This window comes from Trematomus bernacchii, unplaced genomic scaffold, assembly GCF_902827165.1.
Source record: "Trematomus bernacchii unplaced genomic scaffold, fTreBer1.1, whole genome shotgun sequence".
In the NCBI taxonomy this organism is placed as follows: domain Eukaryota; kingdom Metazoa; phylum Chordata; class Actinopteri; order Perciformes; family Nototheniidae; genus Trematomus; species Trematomus bernacchii.
Genome location: NW_022988043.1, coordinates 18,930,225 through 18,946,533, shown reverse-complemented (window position 1 = coordinate 18,946,533; position 16,309 = coordinate 18,930,225). Strand labels below are relative to the sequence as shown.

Here is a 16,309-nt window from a genome sequence, read left to right as displayed (position 1 = left end):
ACTAAAACATAAAACAAGACAGCGCATCATCAACTTAAGTGGAAACCCCAACCATGATCACAGCTTGAACAAAGGAAAGCTCAGTGTTTTACATGGCAGCCCTTTGAGGTTTGTCACACACTTTATGGATACCCGGAATGTTTTGAATGCGATTATTGAACATTGTCAGTTAGGGGGATGCGCGTCATATATGTCCAACGTCTATGAAGTTTTTGTCCCCCAGATTGAGTCAATAACACCTATCCAAACCGATACTTCGGCCAGTATTTGACCTGCGTACGTCTCGTGGGTGTTCTTGGAAGGACAGCCTTCGCCAGTGGAGGTTTGGGCGGTAGTGGCGGTGGGGTTTTCCTCCTCTCTTTGCTCCTCTCAGTGATCGTGAAGCCACGCTCGCTCTTGTCATGCAGGTCGACCCTGGGCAGGAAGTGAGTGGAGACATGCTGGGATTTAACCCGGGGACTGGAGCCCATTTTAGCTTTCCCTCTCTTATTGAGAGCCACAAACCAGTCGCGACCAGTCCTGTGGTTCCTGTGGATTACTGAGGCGTAAGTGTTGTAGCTGTTCTCCTGGAATCGCTCCCTGAACTTACAGTCATCAGTGAACCATTCCTGCAAAAGAAGGACAACATAAGGTATTATTACACCGCTTTGAACACTCGATTCTGATTAGTGTATCTGGACATTCCAGCGGTTGTTAATTTTTGCTAACAATCCGCTGATTAGGAGAACAGACAAATCAAGGGACTGACTATAGCCTATGCAGTAATATCAATCTGCAGCAAGAAGTCCAATACATTTGTAACCCCAGCTCTGGATAACAAATAGTTTTCTCCATCAGAAAGCACCATGGAATACTTTTTGAATGTTCACTTTTATATTTATGGAGAGCACACAACTGTGGATTCACGATGGCTAAATTGTCCCTATTAAAGAAAGAAAAACAGGGCAAGAGAAGGAAAGAGGTTAAAAGACAGAGTGCTCGATTTCAGAGAAATCAACAGAAGACAGACAGGAAGTAAATACTAACATGGTAGGCCTGTCAAACCTCGATCAGTGCTGCCGCCATTTTAAGTGATGGAGCAGTCGTTGCATTTCCAGCCATTGGTACTTTTTTAATAAATAAAATCATGTTTAATCAACATGATTAAAAAACCTTTGAATCTGCTAGTTTATTTATTGTTCCACGTGTTCTGACTTCATTATGCTGGAACTGTCCTCATGTAAACAGGGCTCAGCTGCAGAACATATGGGATCTATGTTTGCGTGCTACCATAACCTAACCCTGAGTTGCTCTTGTAAGCTGCCTCATAATTGTTTTTTAATTGGGGTAAGAAAAAGTAATGGCTCCTATTCCTTTACAAAAAAGCCAACACCAACAAGCATCTGGAAGCTGACTCCTTCCAGATTCTCCCCACTGATTACATTTAATGTCCTTGTTAATACTGATCTGACAAAAGGGAACACACACTCATGCACATTTGTTGCTACTGTGAGAAAATTGAAATGTTCTAGGTGCTTGCTGTTTGTCTGTAGGCAGGATTACAAAAAACTACTGGACCGATATTCAAGAAACTTAGTGGAAGGGTATAAATGATTAGAGCAAGAAACAAAAGTGAAGTTTTGGAGTAGATCTGAATCATAGGCAGATACACATTATTTGGAAAGTTTGTTAACTTTCTAAAAAGGGACATGTATGTGCTCCATCATGTTGTTTCCATATGACTTTAACTTAATGAACACATCAAGTTCTCTGGAACTCTGGAAATAGGAACATCCCAGCTCTGAGCTCTCCGAGTGCCAGTCTACTTTAGTGTATGTCATTTGTTTCCCTATAAAATATCCCTCAAAACAGGTGATAGGATGATATAGTGTAAAAGTAAGGGACTGTGTGCTCTAAAGCCTTTCCGATTTGCAGTAGAACTAGGGCATCCGCATATGAGACACACTTTGTAACAGGTTTTCTATTTTAATTCATTTAAAGGTCACCTATTATGCAAAATTAACTTTTTGATTTCTTTTATACATAAACATGTGTCCCCGGTGTGAAAGGAGACTCACAAAGTGTCAGAAAATACAACCCTCTCTCTTTTCCTCCTTACCCACATCTCTAAAAACGGGGGTTCAACGGACCTGATCAAGATTTTCTGCGGACTTATTGGCGTCATTTCTAAAATGTAGGCTGGCTTTACATTGAACTCCTGGCAACGTCCCCCCCACGTCCCAACCTATCGTCTCTCATTTACAGTCGGCTTGCTGAATCCCCTGCTGCAGCTGTGTGTCCAACCCACTCTCTTCAGTCTGCGTACAAATGACACGACTTTACACATTGGAAATGCGTGCAATAGATATGCAGAAGTCAGATTTTGCATGCATATGATACGCTAACCATTCCCATGAGTTCTGAGGCCGAGTTTTGCGTGCATATGATACGTCACGTTTCGTGCCTGCACCACTTATTTTTGTCCGGTCGGGTCTTGGTAGACCGGAAGCTGTGTGGTTCATAAAAACATGTTCTTACTCAATACCAAACCACGATTATTGTTTTTATTTTAAATCGTATAATGTCGGACTTTTTTTGCCGTCTGTGAGGAAAATAAATACTGTAGGGCTCAGAGCCTCAGAATAATGAAATCTGTATTCTTTTTTATATTTTTTTCCTTCTAATTTGTTATTCTTTTCTAAATAACACACTGTTATTTACTCAACAATAACACACAATTATCCTTGTTTTTATTTATTCGTTTAATTCTATAATCTTGGGCTTTTTAGCATGCTTTTTAGCCGTAAATAAAGTCACCGGAAACAGACGTAGGCCTATAAGGGACATTTCGAGCATCATTGCGATACACAAACCCACTGAACTGATTACCCAAGATCCTCAGCTTGAAGCTCGTTGATTGGATGTTTTAGCCGCAATGCACGTTGGGATATGGTGTTAATGCGATATGATATCCGAAATAAAAATCAGAGTTTAGGATGGCCGAAGACTCTACACTACCCATAATCCCCAGCTATCGTTTGGGACTACAGTCCCGTTGACAAACCCCGTGATTAATCTTCAAGCTCTGGGATTGGATGTTGGAGTGGCAGTGCGCCAAGGTTACGCCGAGCGCCAAACATCTCTTTGAAATGGAACGAAACCACGGCAGACTTTCCAAAACTGGACTCGAACGCCCCCCCCAGAACAACACATGCTGGCTATTGTGTTTCGCAACATGTTCTATGGCACGTCTCTACTGGGAATTGTAATTTTAAAATACGTTTTCGTTTTTCCCAAAATTAGAAGTTGACAGTATTAAACTGTGTACACCCCTGGAGGTTTAGGCGATAGGAAACAAATTGGTGTGTACAAATTTAAAACATGTAATCAATAAATGGGTGAAAATCGCTTGTGTCCATAATGGGCAGCATTAATATATACCCACATGCCAGCTCATTGTTACTTTGTAATTCTACTCCACTACAATTCAGAGGTTAACCTGGTATTTTTACTCCACTACATTTATTTGAGTTACTTTGCAGATTCTGATTAATGATGTGAAATATAAACAACCCTTAAAGCAGACTTTAGTTACACCTGAGTAAAATTCAGGGAAAGGTGATTGTCAAGTGCAAACAATCAGTTTGCCCGCTTCGCCCGCCTCGCCTGCGGAGCAGCAGTCTTCGTCGCCCCAAACACCGCCACCCCTCGGCGGCCCGCAAGTGCCAGAGGACCTCGGCTAAACAGAGCCTGCCCAGGTATATTTAAACAAGTTCCCAACTCGCCTGTACAGTGGGGTAAGGCGCTCATTTCGCAGCTCATGGTTTAAAAACAGAGATTGGCTGGAATTTCCTGTAAAAAAGATGCCATCTTCTGCCATGCCTGTAGACATTTCGGTTCAAATACATCTAACTCAGATGCCATCACCACAATTGTACCAGAGTAGCCTACCAAACGCTGTCTCCTGGTACTCATCTGAGTAACTCACTAAAAATGAAATACTATATGACAGTAAAACAAGAATAGAGTTTAAAAGGGGAGTGATTTGTAAAATATCCATAAAGAAATAGAAAATCTGTTTCATATGGGTGTTGAGAGATGTATCCATAAATCTCTTAATTTTGCTCTCAAAGTGCACCAGATTGATGCATTTAACTTCAATATTTAAAAATAAATCTTGTGTCTGATCCACTCCCCACTTATAAAAATATCACTTTACCCCTGCACCCCCTCTAATCTCAGATGCATCCTGAGTCATTTTGTTTAAGTACAATGAGCCTTTCTAAAATATACAGTAAAGAGACAAACCCACCAGCATTAGGATATACTATGACTTTGAGCCAAATTCTTGATTTTGGGCTGTATAAATAAATTGACTTGAAACAGTTGCTGATTTAGAGTACTGGCACCTTTTTTATTCCAATTCAAGCACTGTATATATATATATATATATATATATATATATATATATATATATATAATACATATAATGGCACTGTTCTAGCGGTAAACACTGAAGAAAGAACATGTCAAGCTATGTGCTGTATCAGAAACAATGCACGACGTGTTTGGGAAGTAAGATTGTCTGTGTTTACATTAGCAAGCATTGCTCAGAGCTAAAGCTGTACGAGAGAGAATATGTGTAAAGAAGCCGGAACTCCATACAGTTTCAGAATGAATGCTTGATGGGGTTTGGAACATAATATGGCGTTCAATCACCGCAGCGTTTAGCTGAGTTTCTGCCGGTAGACAGCCTTCTCTTCACATAGCTCACGGTTTGCCTGATCTCCAAAGGGGCGTGGCTAGCAGCAGCTCCAAAGGGGCGTGGCGTACAAGGAATTTGACTTGATGTCATGGTGCATACATAAAATATAAAACAAAAAATAAAAAAAGTACACAGATAGCGAACTATATTAAGAACACTGCAACACACTGTAAAATGAAATGGAAGACTGATGTGCGACCTGTTGCTGTATGGAATGACCAAGAATAAAGGGAGAAAGAAAATAAATTGTATTTCTAATGAAGTTTGATCTCAACCTCACTTCTCACTGAACAGCCCCTGTGTTGTTAACATAATATCTTCTGATTGTGATCTGATGGCGTTAGCTGCTGCAAACTGACACCGCTCCAAAATACAGAGCATTTGTCTTTCATCCTGCGGCTGGGTTTCAAAGTCATCTAAATGACTTTCCTTATCTCTGAGATGCTTTGACTGACAGCAGCAGACCGTTCTTTGTTCTGGTCTTAACTCATTAGGGACTGTGTCTTAACTTCATTCAGGAAGTACTTCTTAATGAAGACTGACGAGCTAGTGCTTTTATGACATTGATCTAAAGACCTAGTTTTGATATTTCTGGAGACGTTTTTGAAAAGGTATTGCTCTAAGAATGAATTGGAATTGAAGACATAACATTATTGTCTCTGACTGGGGTGAAATGCCGATATTTGACTGGTCAACAGAAGTTAATTAAATTATATATTACATTTTATACATTTCTAATGGATTCATAATAATTATCTGAAGAGGCTTAATACTCCCCACATCTCTTCTGATAGTCTTCATTGTAATTCAATGAAAATATTTGGGTAATAGGTTTAACCAAACTGAAATAAGTTGTTTACCAATCCAAAATTCCCCTAACAAAATGTTCTGGAAACAAATGAAAACATTTTCTTTTCTTTTTTAAGCTACTGTAAAACTAAATGTTTATATGTATAGACTTTGTTGTGTGAATATTTGTTTTAAGGTACGCATTATTTTTAGACTTGATAAAAATGTCAAAATGCACCGGAACCAACTCCAAGCTATATTTTTATACAAGCTACATTTTTTTATTATACATGGTGTACTTTTCTTAATCATTCATTTAAACCGGTATATTTTATTTTGATACAGTCTTTAAAATTAGGTAAATACCATAGCTGATTCTTTGTTTTATATTCATGTAATACATTTCATAAGAAATAAAGAATAAGAAACACATTTGCTAATAACAAAAATCTGTTTAAAATGATGAAGAGTGATCACTGAGGTTTTCACTGTATGTGCTTGGTAAAAATATAAAGACGCACTTTGCACTCTGCTATACTACATTTCAGAAACGGAAATGCAGATATTCATTGAATGTTCCCATTTTATGCCTAAAAATATCTTGGGTGGGAAACGTTGACATGTACCCGGGATGCCTGCTTCTTGATGCAGTATGACTTCCTTGTATAACCTCCTGCCATTCTGAAATAAAACAAACTGTTCTGCTTTGCTGAAGAGTGCAGCATAGCAGAAAATGATGCCATTACAGCGTTCGGTAAACATGCCAGTCACCAGAGAGTACGCTGCGGCCGCTGCAGAAGTGTATCAACATTTAAGTTATTCAAAGTGACCAACGTGTACCTTTTGGCTGTTTTTTTTAGAGATGATTAGAAAAATTGAACAGAATTCCAGAGTCATTGCTATGGGTGAATTGCAATGATTTAACAGAACACTACATTTGAGCAACATACCGGCTCTGGTACCAGTCATGGAATTACACATCTGGAAACAAACCCATTGGAGCATGTATGAATGTACTCTCTCCCTTACAAACACACACACGCGCACACACACACACATACACACACACGCACACGCACGCACACACACACACACACACACACACGCACGCACGCACGCACGCACGCACGCACACACACACACACACACACACACACACACACACACACACACACACACACACACACACACACACACACACACACACACACACAAACACATGCATACCAGGCTTTGGGTCCTGCTGTGTTTCATAGGATTTAATGGCTACGGACAGATTCCAGAGATCTTATTGTTAAAATCATAATGCTTGTACAGCTGTTTAACCTGGCACTTGCCCTTCTGGATTGGTCACACTCTTTTAAGGGGACCTTTCCCATGATCCTCGGGGTAAGCTGTACTTAGAACAGAGGTGGAAAGTTACACATTTCCTCGTTCCTCAACAGTTTATAAAGGATATCAGGAACTGATTATGTCCTGTTTCACTATAGTTTGGCTGAGTCCTCGAAAACCGGACAGCGCAATTCAACCACAGTGCTGTTTTTATAACTTCTTATTATGATTCCAAAGATCACAAGGCTCTTGCAAGAAAAAAAGATGAGGGGTATAGTTTTGAATTAAATGTAACCAGCTGAAAGGATTGAACTTCACTAGTTTTACATTTTAATATTACGATTTCATGTGAAAAATAAAGTGATTTAATATGTATTTTATACATTAGCACTAACTAGCAGGAATTGCTGTATGAGCTCAACATAGCCGGTTTGTGAGCTTAGCTTGTTGTACTTTGAGGCATTCGCTGTTGTTTTTTCCTCCAAGAGACTAAGTAAATAACAAAGTTAGCATCACAACAGCTACTTAGTGATAGCTGGTTACGCAGAATAACTGGTGAGGTTTCCCTTATCCCTCAAAAATATGGTCAACGAAAACCAAACAAAACAATGTGTTGTGCAAAAATCAATGGTTAATTTCACAGTGAGTATTTCCAATTATTTTATTCATTCTATAGGGGGGAGTAGAAGAAAAAGCTGCTTGTAGAAATAGAATAACATTCAATGGGAGATTACATTTTCATTAGGTTGCAATGTTTTGGATCCACCAATGTCTGCAATGTCTGCAATTTGGTCTTCCAATCCATCATGTAGATGTTTGGGTATTTCCCTAGATAAGTGGAACATTTAATCTGCTGCTAGGCCTACAGTCAAAGTCAGTATGGATTCATCCAATCCATCAAATATGCATTGACATATGCCACTTAAAATCTAAAATGTCAATGGTGAACAAAGAATACACCAGATATAACTAATTTAAGAAACTGGGATTTCAATGAACTGTTAGGCAATGGATACACTTCCCGATCAGAAATAAAATATGTCTTCAGAAATACATCATAGATGCAAAGGAAACATATAAAACACAAATTCAACAATGAAGTGGGTGCATTTCTCTCTCTCTCTCTCTCTCCTCTCTCTACTCTCTCTCTATCTCTCTGTCCATAACTCTGTCACTGTTTGTTCAACAAATGCAGTTGGCCCTTTCACCTCTCAAAAAATTATGTTTGTGATGGCATGCTGAGCAGGTCGTGCAGAGCAATGTGCATCTGTCCCCTCGCCTATTATACAGCTAATAAATTGCCACTGTGAAAACATCTAAATATTAGATATGACCGACGATGCAACAAGATAAGGTTCAGGGTGCCACCTGACACCCTGACATGAGGCCCAAGCCTGTCTGTGGCCCCAGAGGTTTACATCCACCCCAAATCACCAAGGCAGTTAAATAGCACAGTGCAGCATAGACACAGATTGGAGTTTTAGTTATACAAATATTTTTCTGAGGCAGAGCTGCTCCGAAGGCAAAAATAAGCTCTGACAGCATCGGTTGAAGCCATAGATCCAGCCTCTCAGAGAGCTAGATATCTATAGTAAGTAGTAAAGCTGGGAGCTTTGATTAAAGTGAACTTCCATTTACTTCACCTAAAACAATGTCTATGATGATTTAAAAATGTCAAAAGTCTGGAATCAGCCTGTGGAGGCTGCCATATGTTAAATAGCAAAAACAACAAAATCTTAAAGGGGCCCTATTATACCCATTTTCAGAGATCATATTTGTATTTTTTGCCTTTACTGTGACACGTTTCAATGCGGAAAAAGTGCTTTTTTTTTCTCATACTGCCTGTGCTGCAGCACCTATTTTCACCCTCTGTCTTAAACCAGAGCCCAGTCTGCTCTGATTGGTTAGCAAGCCGGCTCTGTTGTGATTGGTCAACCGCTTAAAGATGTCCCGCCCCTTAGCCTATTATGTACACTTTGTTGGAGTGCTAGCCAATAGAAGCCTGAGTGTTACATAGTGATGTCTAAACCATTTACATGCATACAAACCCATATAACACACTACAGGAAAGGGAAACCCCAAAAGGCACAATAGGTCTCTTGATAAACGTTATGGTAGACTTCCAAACAGTTATCCTACATACATGGAATTTTAAGCACACCCTATCCACCTATACATTTAGCAGTTATATGAATCTAGCAACTCTGACAATGAGATCACTGCATTTTCAATCTAAAAACATGTTAACACAAAAAACAATGTAGGTTTTAATTCAGCCTAGCAAGATTCCTTCATGCTGACATACCCTTGAGTAGACTTCTGAGTTTAATATTCTACACTGTAGCGTGACATGCACCTCCCCAGAAATGAACTGTAACTACACATTGTGGTAGCATAGACCTGCAACAGATTGGTCTGCTAGGTAGCTAGGCTAGAAGCTGCAACCTAGTATTAGCTAGCTTAGCTAGCCACAGCAAACATCTTCTGTTTACATGATTTTATTGAGTTCCCACATTTTTCAAACGTTATTCAAAAAAGATATGACGAATCTCCAACTATTACAAAAGGAAAACAACTATGCAGCTGATGGAAATGACTTGCATAATTACTGTAAATTAACGTAATGCTTACGTAGATAACATAATGCTAGCGTAACAACAAATGGCACAGGCATATTGTTCAAATTAAGGTTGACCTGGTGTATATTGACAGCTGTTTTTTTTATTTACTGGTACAATGTGTTTGATACAATCAACATATTCAATTTAACATATTGTTTGATGGAAATATTTTTGATATTTGGCATTTTGGTTACTGACTTTTAGTTTAGGCCTTGAAAATATGACTTGTGACTCGAAAAAATATGTTAAGGCAAATTATGGAACCTGCCAACAGCCAACCCTTCTTCTAACAGTATCAACTGTTCAGCCTGATAAAGCCAAGCATATACAATAAAAACAGCCATAAATAACAACGTATTGACCTTTCAGTCTAGAAGGAGCAGTAGACGCAGATTTTTGCCATTGGACATTGCATTAGGTTCTCTGATTATCCATGACTGTCATTTTTTCATGTTTTAATCTTGTTTGGGATGTGTATTGACCCTGAGAAAGTTTGTAATTATCACCATTTATAAGCTGGAATAACAACTGATCATGCTGGTTGACAGAACAAAGTTGCATTAGTTCATTTCCAGAACGATGAGGCTGAGAATGCACTTTGAGGAAAGACGCCACATCACTCCCCGCTGACAGGGTTTCAAGAAACAATACCAGGAGCTGAGGGGGCATAAATCGCTGTTGCTCAGCATGCACAGCCACAGCAGCTCTCAGACGCTCCGCCTTTTCGATTGTTGCCTGCCTGGCTGATTGTTTACTCGACATATTGATCTTCACTTTGTGGCTCACTCCTGTGTATATTATCAGCCGTCCCAGACAGGACTTAATCTGCTCTTCCCATTAACACATGCTAATAGGGAGCCGCTTCTATCTATACTCCTGCCAAGGCTCCCACAGATGACTGGTCGGTGCGGCCGGCTGCTGCTGGCCCTCCGATCGCCCCTTCTTACGGCGGAGAGGCCAAGCTGCTGTGGGCAGATTTGGGTTTACTGTGTGTTTGGGGGGATTTCAAAGTATGAGAGACTGGGGCTAAATATTACAGCAGTATGCCATGACATGGTAATGTCAGATTTGGGGATTTTGCTATGCGGCATTGATGAAAAGCTGCACAAACTAATATATAAGACAAATATAGTCGCAAGGTTTTGATGGAGAAATAAACCCATGTATATAAGTCCAAAATTAGCTGTGCTGCATCAGAGAGAGCTGCAAATGAGAAGAAGATTCACAGTGCAAGGCTCAATTAAATTCTGGTCCCGTAGGTATGGACACTGGCAGGGTGTCTGCTCAAAACAAAATAATTGTTCATCAAAATCAGAAGAAAACAATATGAGCAAGGAAATGTGTTCTTTATCTTTGGGATCAACATGTATTACTGAGTAATTTCGTCAGTATACTTCAAACAAAGGCCCAATTCCAAATCACACCCTACCCACTCCGTGGTGGAGTGACACTCGCAGCTCAACGAGGCTCCCTCCTGTCAGTTGGAGGGTGTAAATACAGCGGCAAGCTTTGGGACAAACTCCCCTCTCTCCGGCAGAAACAGGAATGCCGTAACTAACAACGGTTTCAATCAGCATCTCTTGGACAAAAAATTTAAATAATAACTAAAATAAAACTCCAAACATCTTTAATTGTGTTACTTTTTTCTAAAGCTCTTCTAGTTTTAAACCTGATGTTTATAAGCTTCTTAGTTTTTGCAACAGTCTGTAAATATACACAACTTTATAATAAAAATGCATAGGTATGACTAAACACAGGTATGATCCTAAGTTAAAAAAATATGAGGTTATCATGAGGTTGTTAACATCGCAATTTATCAGTGAATGTTTGCAGGAACTGTTTGTAAACAGCTTGTTTCCTGACGGGCACACACAGCATTGAGTCCGGTCATGTCGGGCAGCAGGTGAAGTCAGCACCGATGCAGACTCGCTGTTTGAGTCTGCCCCTCCACACTCATTGGTTTGGAACAGCACTTAATGTGTGTAAGGGGTGGATTGGAATTGCCAACGTTTGCTTGTCTGAGGGCTTGACACTATTACCCTCTCACTTTTAAAGCATTTAAACATGTCACAGTAGAGACACAAAATACAAAAACTGAAAATGTGCATAATATTTCCTCTTTAAAAAGTGAAGCAGAAGTATACAGTAGCAGCAACTCTTATAGTTTATTTAAGTAGATACAAGTAGGCTACAGTACTTGGGTAAATGTTCTAAGTGAAATTAAAACACTGCTGTCACTTTTATTCAAAAAGACTACTAAAAAACATGTGATGTTGTTTTGTGTCTTCCAGATGTGGAAAAAGGCAAGCGTTTGCTAACTAACATCAATAACTTTAAAAAGTTGGTAGTATGTCTAAAGATGAGTCCTCAAATGGCCAAACAATCAATTTGTCAATGAATCTTCAGCAATACATTTAGCAAGATGCTATCACGTTAACAATTTAAAAACCAATATGACTGGACACCAACATTGCAATCGACACTTGTTTAGAACAAATTAGTGTCACTAAAGAATAACGTGTCAATTATTAACCCTGCACAGTCAGCAGTATGCGAGCCCTGGGGGTGAGTTTTGGAGTTCAGGGTGACAAACAGAAGCGTGTGGGATACTTACAGTGGCGTAGAGCCTTCCTCTTTTATTCATGGCCAGGAATCTGTTACTGTAGACCCCTTTGATGCAGATGACCCCCTGAGAAACCGCAAAGAGCTCCAGGACACCTGGGAGGACAAACAACATGCTCTGATGATTGATGGGTGACAGAGTGTATTTTTACAGGGGTCATCCCTATATTCAAAGTCTCGTATGTTCCCGGGGTTCTATGTTCTTTTGTGAGACAGTGAAAAGGGCTATATTCACAGTTTAAATTGCAAACAATTTAAGGGAGATTTCATTTGCAGATTCAATGGTAAAAATCTGTTCAGCCACTCTGGAGATATCAATGTCTATCGTCAATAAAACTGCCTCGATTGCAATTGGAGGGATTACGTTTATATAACAACAGTAGGCTATAGGCTGTAATTGGCTGCTTTCAAATGTACATTGAGAACATCAAACATTTTAAAGGTTTCTTTATTCTATAATTTTACAAGGATATATAGGTGAAGAACAAAGGACCCCTGGGAACATGGATACTCCTCTTGTCACTTTCCACAAAAAAGGTGCTGCAGAACAGACAGTAAAAATAAAGCACTTTCTGAACCCTAAAGCATGTAAACATGTCACAGTAGAGGCACAAAATACAAAATTGAACCTGAAAATTAGCATTATATTTCACATAATATTGGTCACTGTTTAATACACTTCCACATAAACAGTCTTGTGCTTGCTGGGCGCTCCACTCCTTACTTTAAGAATTCAAGGTAACAGGGGTGGAGTGATTGATACACAAATGGTCATTTTGTGGGTGAAGTGTTTCTTTAATGTTGTGTGAAAGCACAAACCGGTCAGTGGTTCACATGACAATGCTTTTCATACTAACAGTAGCGGTCTAGAGTTCACAGAGGCAGGATCAGCAGTTTGAGCCACAGAAGGGTTAGTGGGTACGATGTAGACAACGTACAAGTGAGACCCTCTCCCTAGGTGACTGCTATCGCTAACGCTCAAGAAAAACTGTTCAGTGGCTCAAAGTCCAGCTACATTTCCCCAAAACTACTTCACCTTCAAAATTAAGTCATATGCAGGTCATTTGAACATCCATCTATGTTTAATGGCGACATTTGCTGCCAAAGAAATAAGTTATGTCAGAGTTTGTAGTGTGTGTTGCAAATAAAATAAAAAATGTTGCCTCACAAACTTAAAGGTGGGGTAGGTACGTTTGAGAAACCGGCTCGAGATACACTTTTTGTTATATTCCATGGAATGCTCTTAACATCCCGATAGCAATGAATATCTTAAGTGCTTTGACAAAAAATCCATACAAAAAGGTCATCTGTGGAAGCCGTAGTACTGTAAAAAGTACGACCAATCATTTTAGCCGGCCCGGCTAAAATAACTGGATGGCCTACCTGCCTGTCAGCCTTCCATCTGTGCACAAACTTATCTCGTGCCCTCATTGGTCATGTGCGCGTTCGTGTGTGTTGGAGGAGGGGCTCTATAAGGAAGTGGCAGATTTTTTCCGGTTGTGTATTTTCAAATTCTAGCGCACTCGAGCTGTTTTCTCCAAAATTACCTACCACACCTTTAACTTAACCCATTGCCTTGACAGAATGTTTCCTTAAAAGTGATTTTTAGTTGCCTAAAGCAGACATTGTGTGGTGAGAAGAATCAGAATAAACATTTTTTAACATGTGTTCATTACAAAAAAATCTGTTTCTTATGGCTGTTTTTCTAAAATGCATAAAAACAACACTTCTGTGATGATACAGTCTTTCTTGGAAATGCAAACCAGTGGGTCTTATTAAACATTTGATGATCTCGGCGACTATCACTTATTACCTGCATGCAGGTCAGGATAACAAAGAAATTCACTAACACATCCTACATCCACATCATTAACATAGGAATATATTATATGCAGCATCAAGATCAGTCAAGTATCCCAGAACGAAAGTCATAATAAAAGAACATACAAGTGTTGTCCTAGACGTTTTTTTCTCTGCAGTAACTGAATCTTGTATTAACTATACTTTGAGCATTCTGTGAAGCACTGATATAAAATGTAATGCAGTGCGGTGGTTAAAGAATCTTCATATTACAAATCTAAGACGCCCAGTCTGCTGCTCGTCTCCGGTGCTGTCAGGAAGGATTCAAAACCACATGGCTGTCGTGTTGAAATCTATGTAACCTGACAACTCTTCTAAAGGGGACCATGAAATGGAGGCACAAGTGCACTTTCACGGTGAGCTTCGGCTGTTTGGAGGAGCGACGAGGGGTCTGATGGTGCAATAAAAACAAAAAAAAACAAGATTTATGACTTTATTCTTCTGGCCATTAGATTCTCACACAGCAAAATGTAACCTTTGGCATTTGAAAGCAGCTGACTTTGACTTTCCATAAGTGTTTTCAGTCCCAACTCATGTTGATATCCCTAATATACCTTGTTCTGGTTGCACATGAAACCTGGATAACATTCACTGTTCTTTTGAGCAGTTTTGGGTTTTGCTATATTATTTTTGGTTAAGCGATAATGATTAAAATACATTTCATTATAAACATATTTTGAAATCATCTGCCTTATTTTAAGTTTTTGTCACTGGCTTTAAGAAAGGAGTTTATTTTGCTTCACACCCATGTTTTAAATTACATTTTTACTGGAAGTACATAAATTGACCGATAAATCCGTGCAAATACATATATTGCTCATGTGAGATCATGTGCAGAAAAGCGTGCCATATACTGTCCAACTTCCAATTAGTAATAGTTGTATGAGCCTCAAAAATCCAGTATGGCGCTTGAATAACTGGACACTGGAGAGACACTGGGCACTATCATTTGCTATTATTTACACTTCAAAGTAACTCAATGTTGTTGTTTTACCTCAAAAACCTTATTTCCTTCAAATCAGCTAGATAAAACATTAAATGTTAACTTGAAGACGAATAATTCCTCATTGTTTCATTAAAAAAAGTCTAATTATTGAATTTGCACCTTAAGCAAAAAAACATTGTTTACAAGTGTTTGATGGCAAACAGTTTGAGGATTAAGTAAGACAATAATAATAATGATAATAATTATTATAATAATAATAATACAAATAGTAATGGTAATAATAATAAAAGATAATTTGTTCTACAGTCAATGTTTTTTGCAGTGTATCTGGAGTAACATTGTTGTGATGACAGTCGGCAATCCAACACATCCTCCCTGCTGCACCTGTTACTTCCACAAATAGTCTACCTGCCCAGAGAGACACAAACAAGGCTCGTCAACCAGAAGCTCGCTGCTCAGATATTTCACAGGGTCAGGCAGCCTAAGTTTAGGTGCGCGGACCTTACACTCTTCCTGTGTAAATCACTATTTTAACAATCTCCAGTCATGATATCTAAAATAAATAAAAACTCATGGAATCATTCCGAGCGGATAAGGGAATGAAAATCCTAGTGCGCATTCTCAGCGGGACGCACAGGACTCATCTGCGCGTCAGACGTTTTATAATTTAGTAGTTCAGTTGTTTTTTGTGCACCGTGGAGAAACTGGAGTGACTTACTCAGCTGGTTGGGCTCATGGCTGCCGTTGACTCTGCCGTCGGGATGAATCTGGAGATGGAAGCCGATGCCAACCCTACAGTAGAGCCTGCAAGTCCTGCGTCCCGAACTGATCCCCTCCTCCAGAACTTGGCGCTCCAAAGAGACGTGCTCTGCTCCGGCGGCGGCGCAAATCAAGTGGGCGACGGTCAGAAGGTAAAGAGGAACATTCATTCTTCCAAACAGGAGACACTCGCTATGCCACTCCGAGCATTTTTGGTGTCACTCCTGAGGTCTGGGCACCGCGAACCGTGCGCACACACGCGTGCAGCGCTCCTGGGCATTACCCCGGCTGCAGGAGCTGGAGTTGTTCTGCTGGCACCGGGATATTTATAACGCCAATGATCTCACTACTCGATGCATGCCTGAGCTCTAAAGGACGCTCTTTCATTCGGATTTTGTCGCCGAGATGCCACTCCTGCTCAGCACCGATCCACAGCAGCGGGGCGTGAAGGAAACGCCGCACATTTTCCAAGGAATCGTCCGCGCCAGGACACACTGAGCGCGGCATTTTACGCACAGGGAGACATAGTTTTTTAATAGATCGAGGATGAGATTATGTCATACATAAATAAACTTGGATAAAACGGCGCTTTATTTCCATAGAAGAAGAGTTGTACCGACATAAGGACGTTGAAGG

The 16,309-nt window shown here is 39.8% G+C and overlaps 1 protein-coding gene across 1 annotated transcript; it reads right to left on the bottom strand.

Annotated features, from left to right (window-relative positions):
* Positions 1 to 239: 239 nt before the first annotated feature.
* Positions 240 to 15,843, bottom strand: fgf5 (fibroblast growth factor 5). The gene is made up of 3 exons (XM_034117899.1): positions 15,633 to 15,843; positions 12,101 to 12,204; positions 240 to 608 (listed from the first exon to the last, which is right to left on the bottom strand). The coding sequence occupies exons 1-3, from the start codon at positions 15,841 to 15,843 to the stop codon at positions 240 to 242; spliced, it is 684 nt and encodes a 227-aa protein (XP_033973790.1).
* Positions 15,844 to 16,309: the final 466 nt, after the last annotated feature.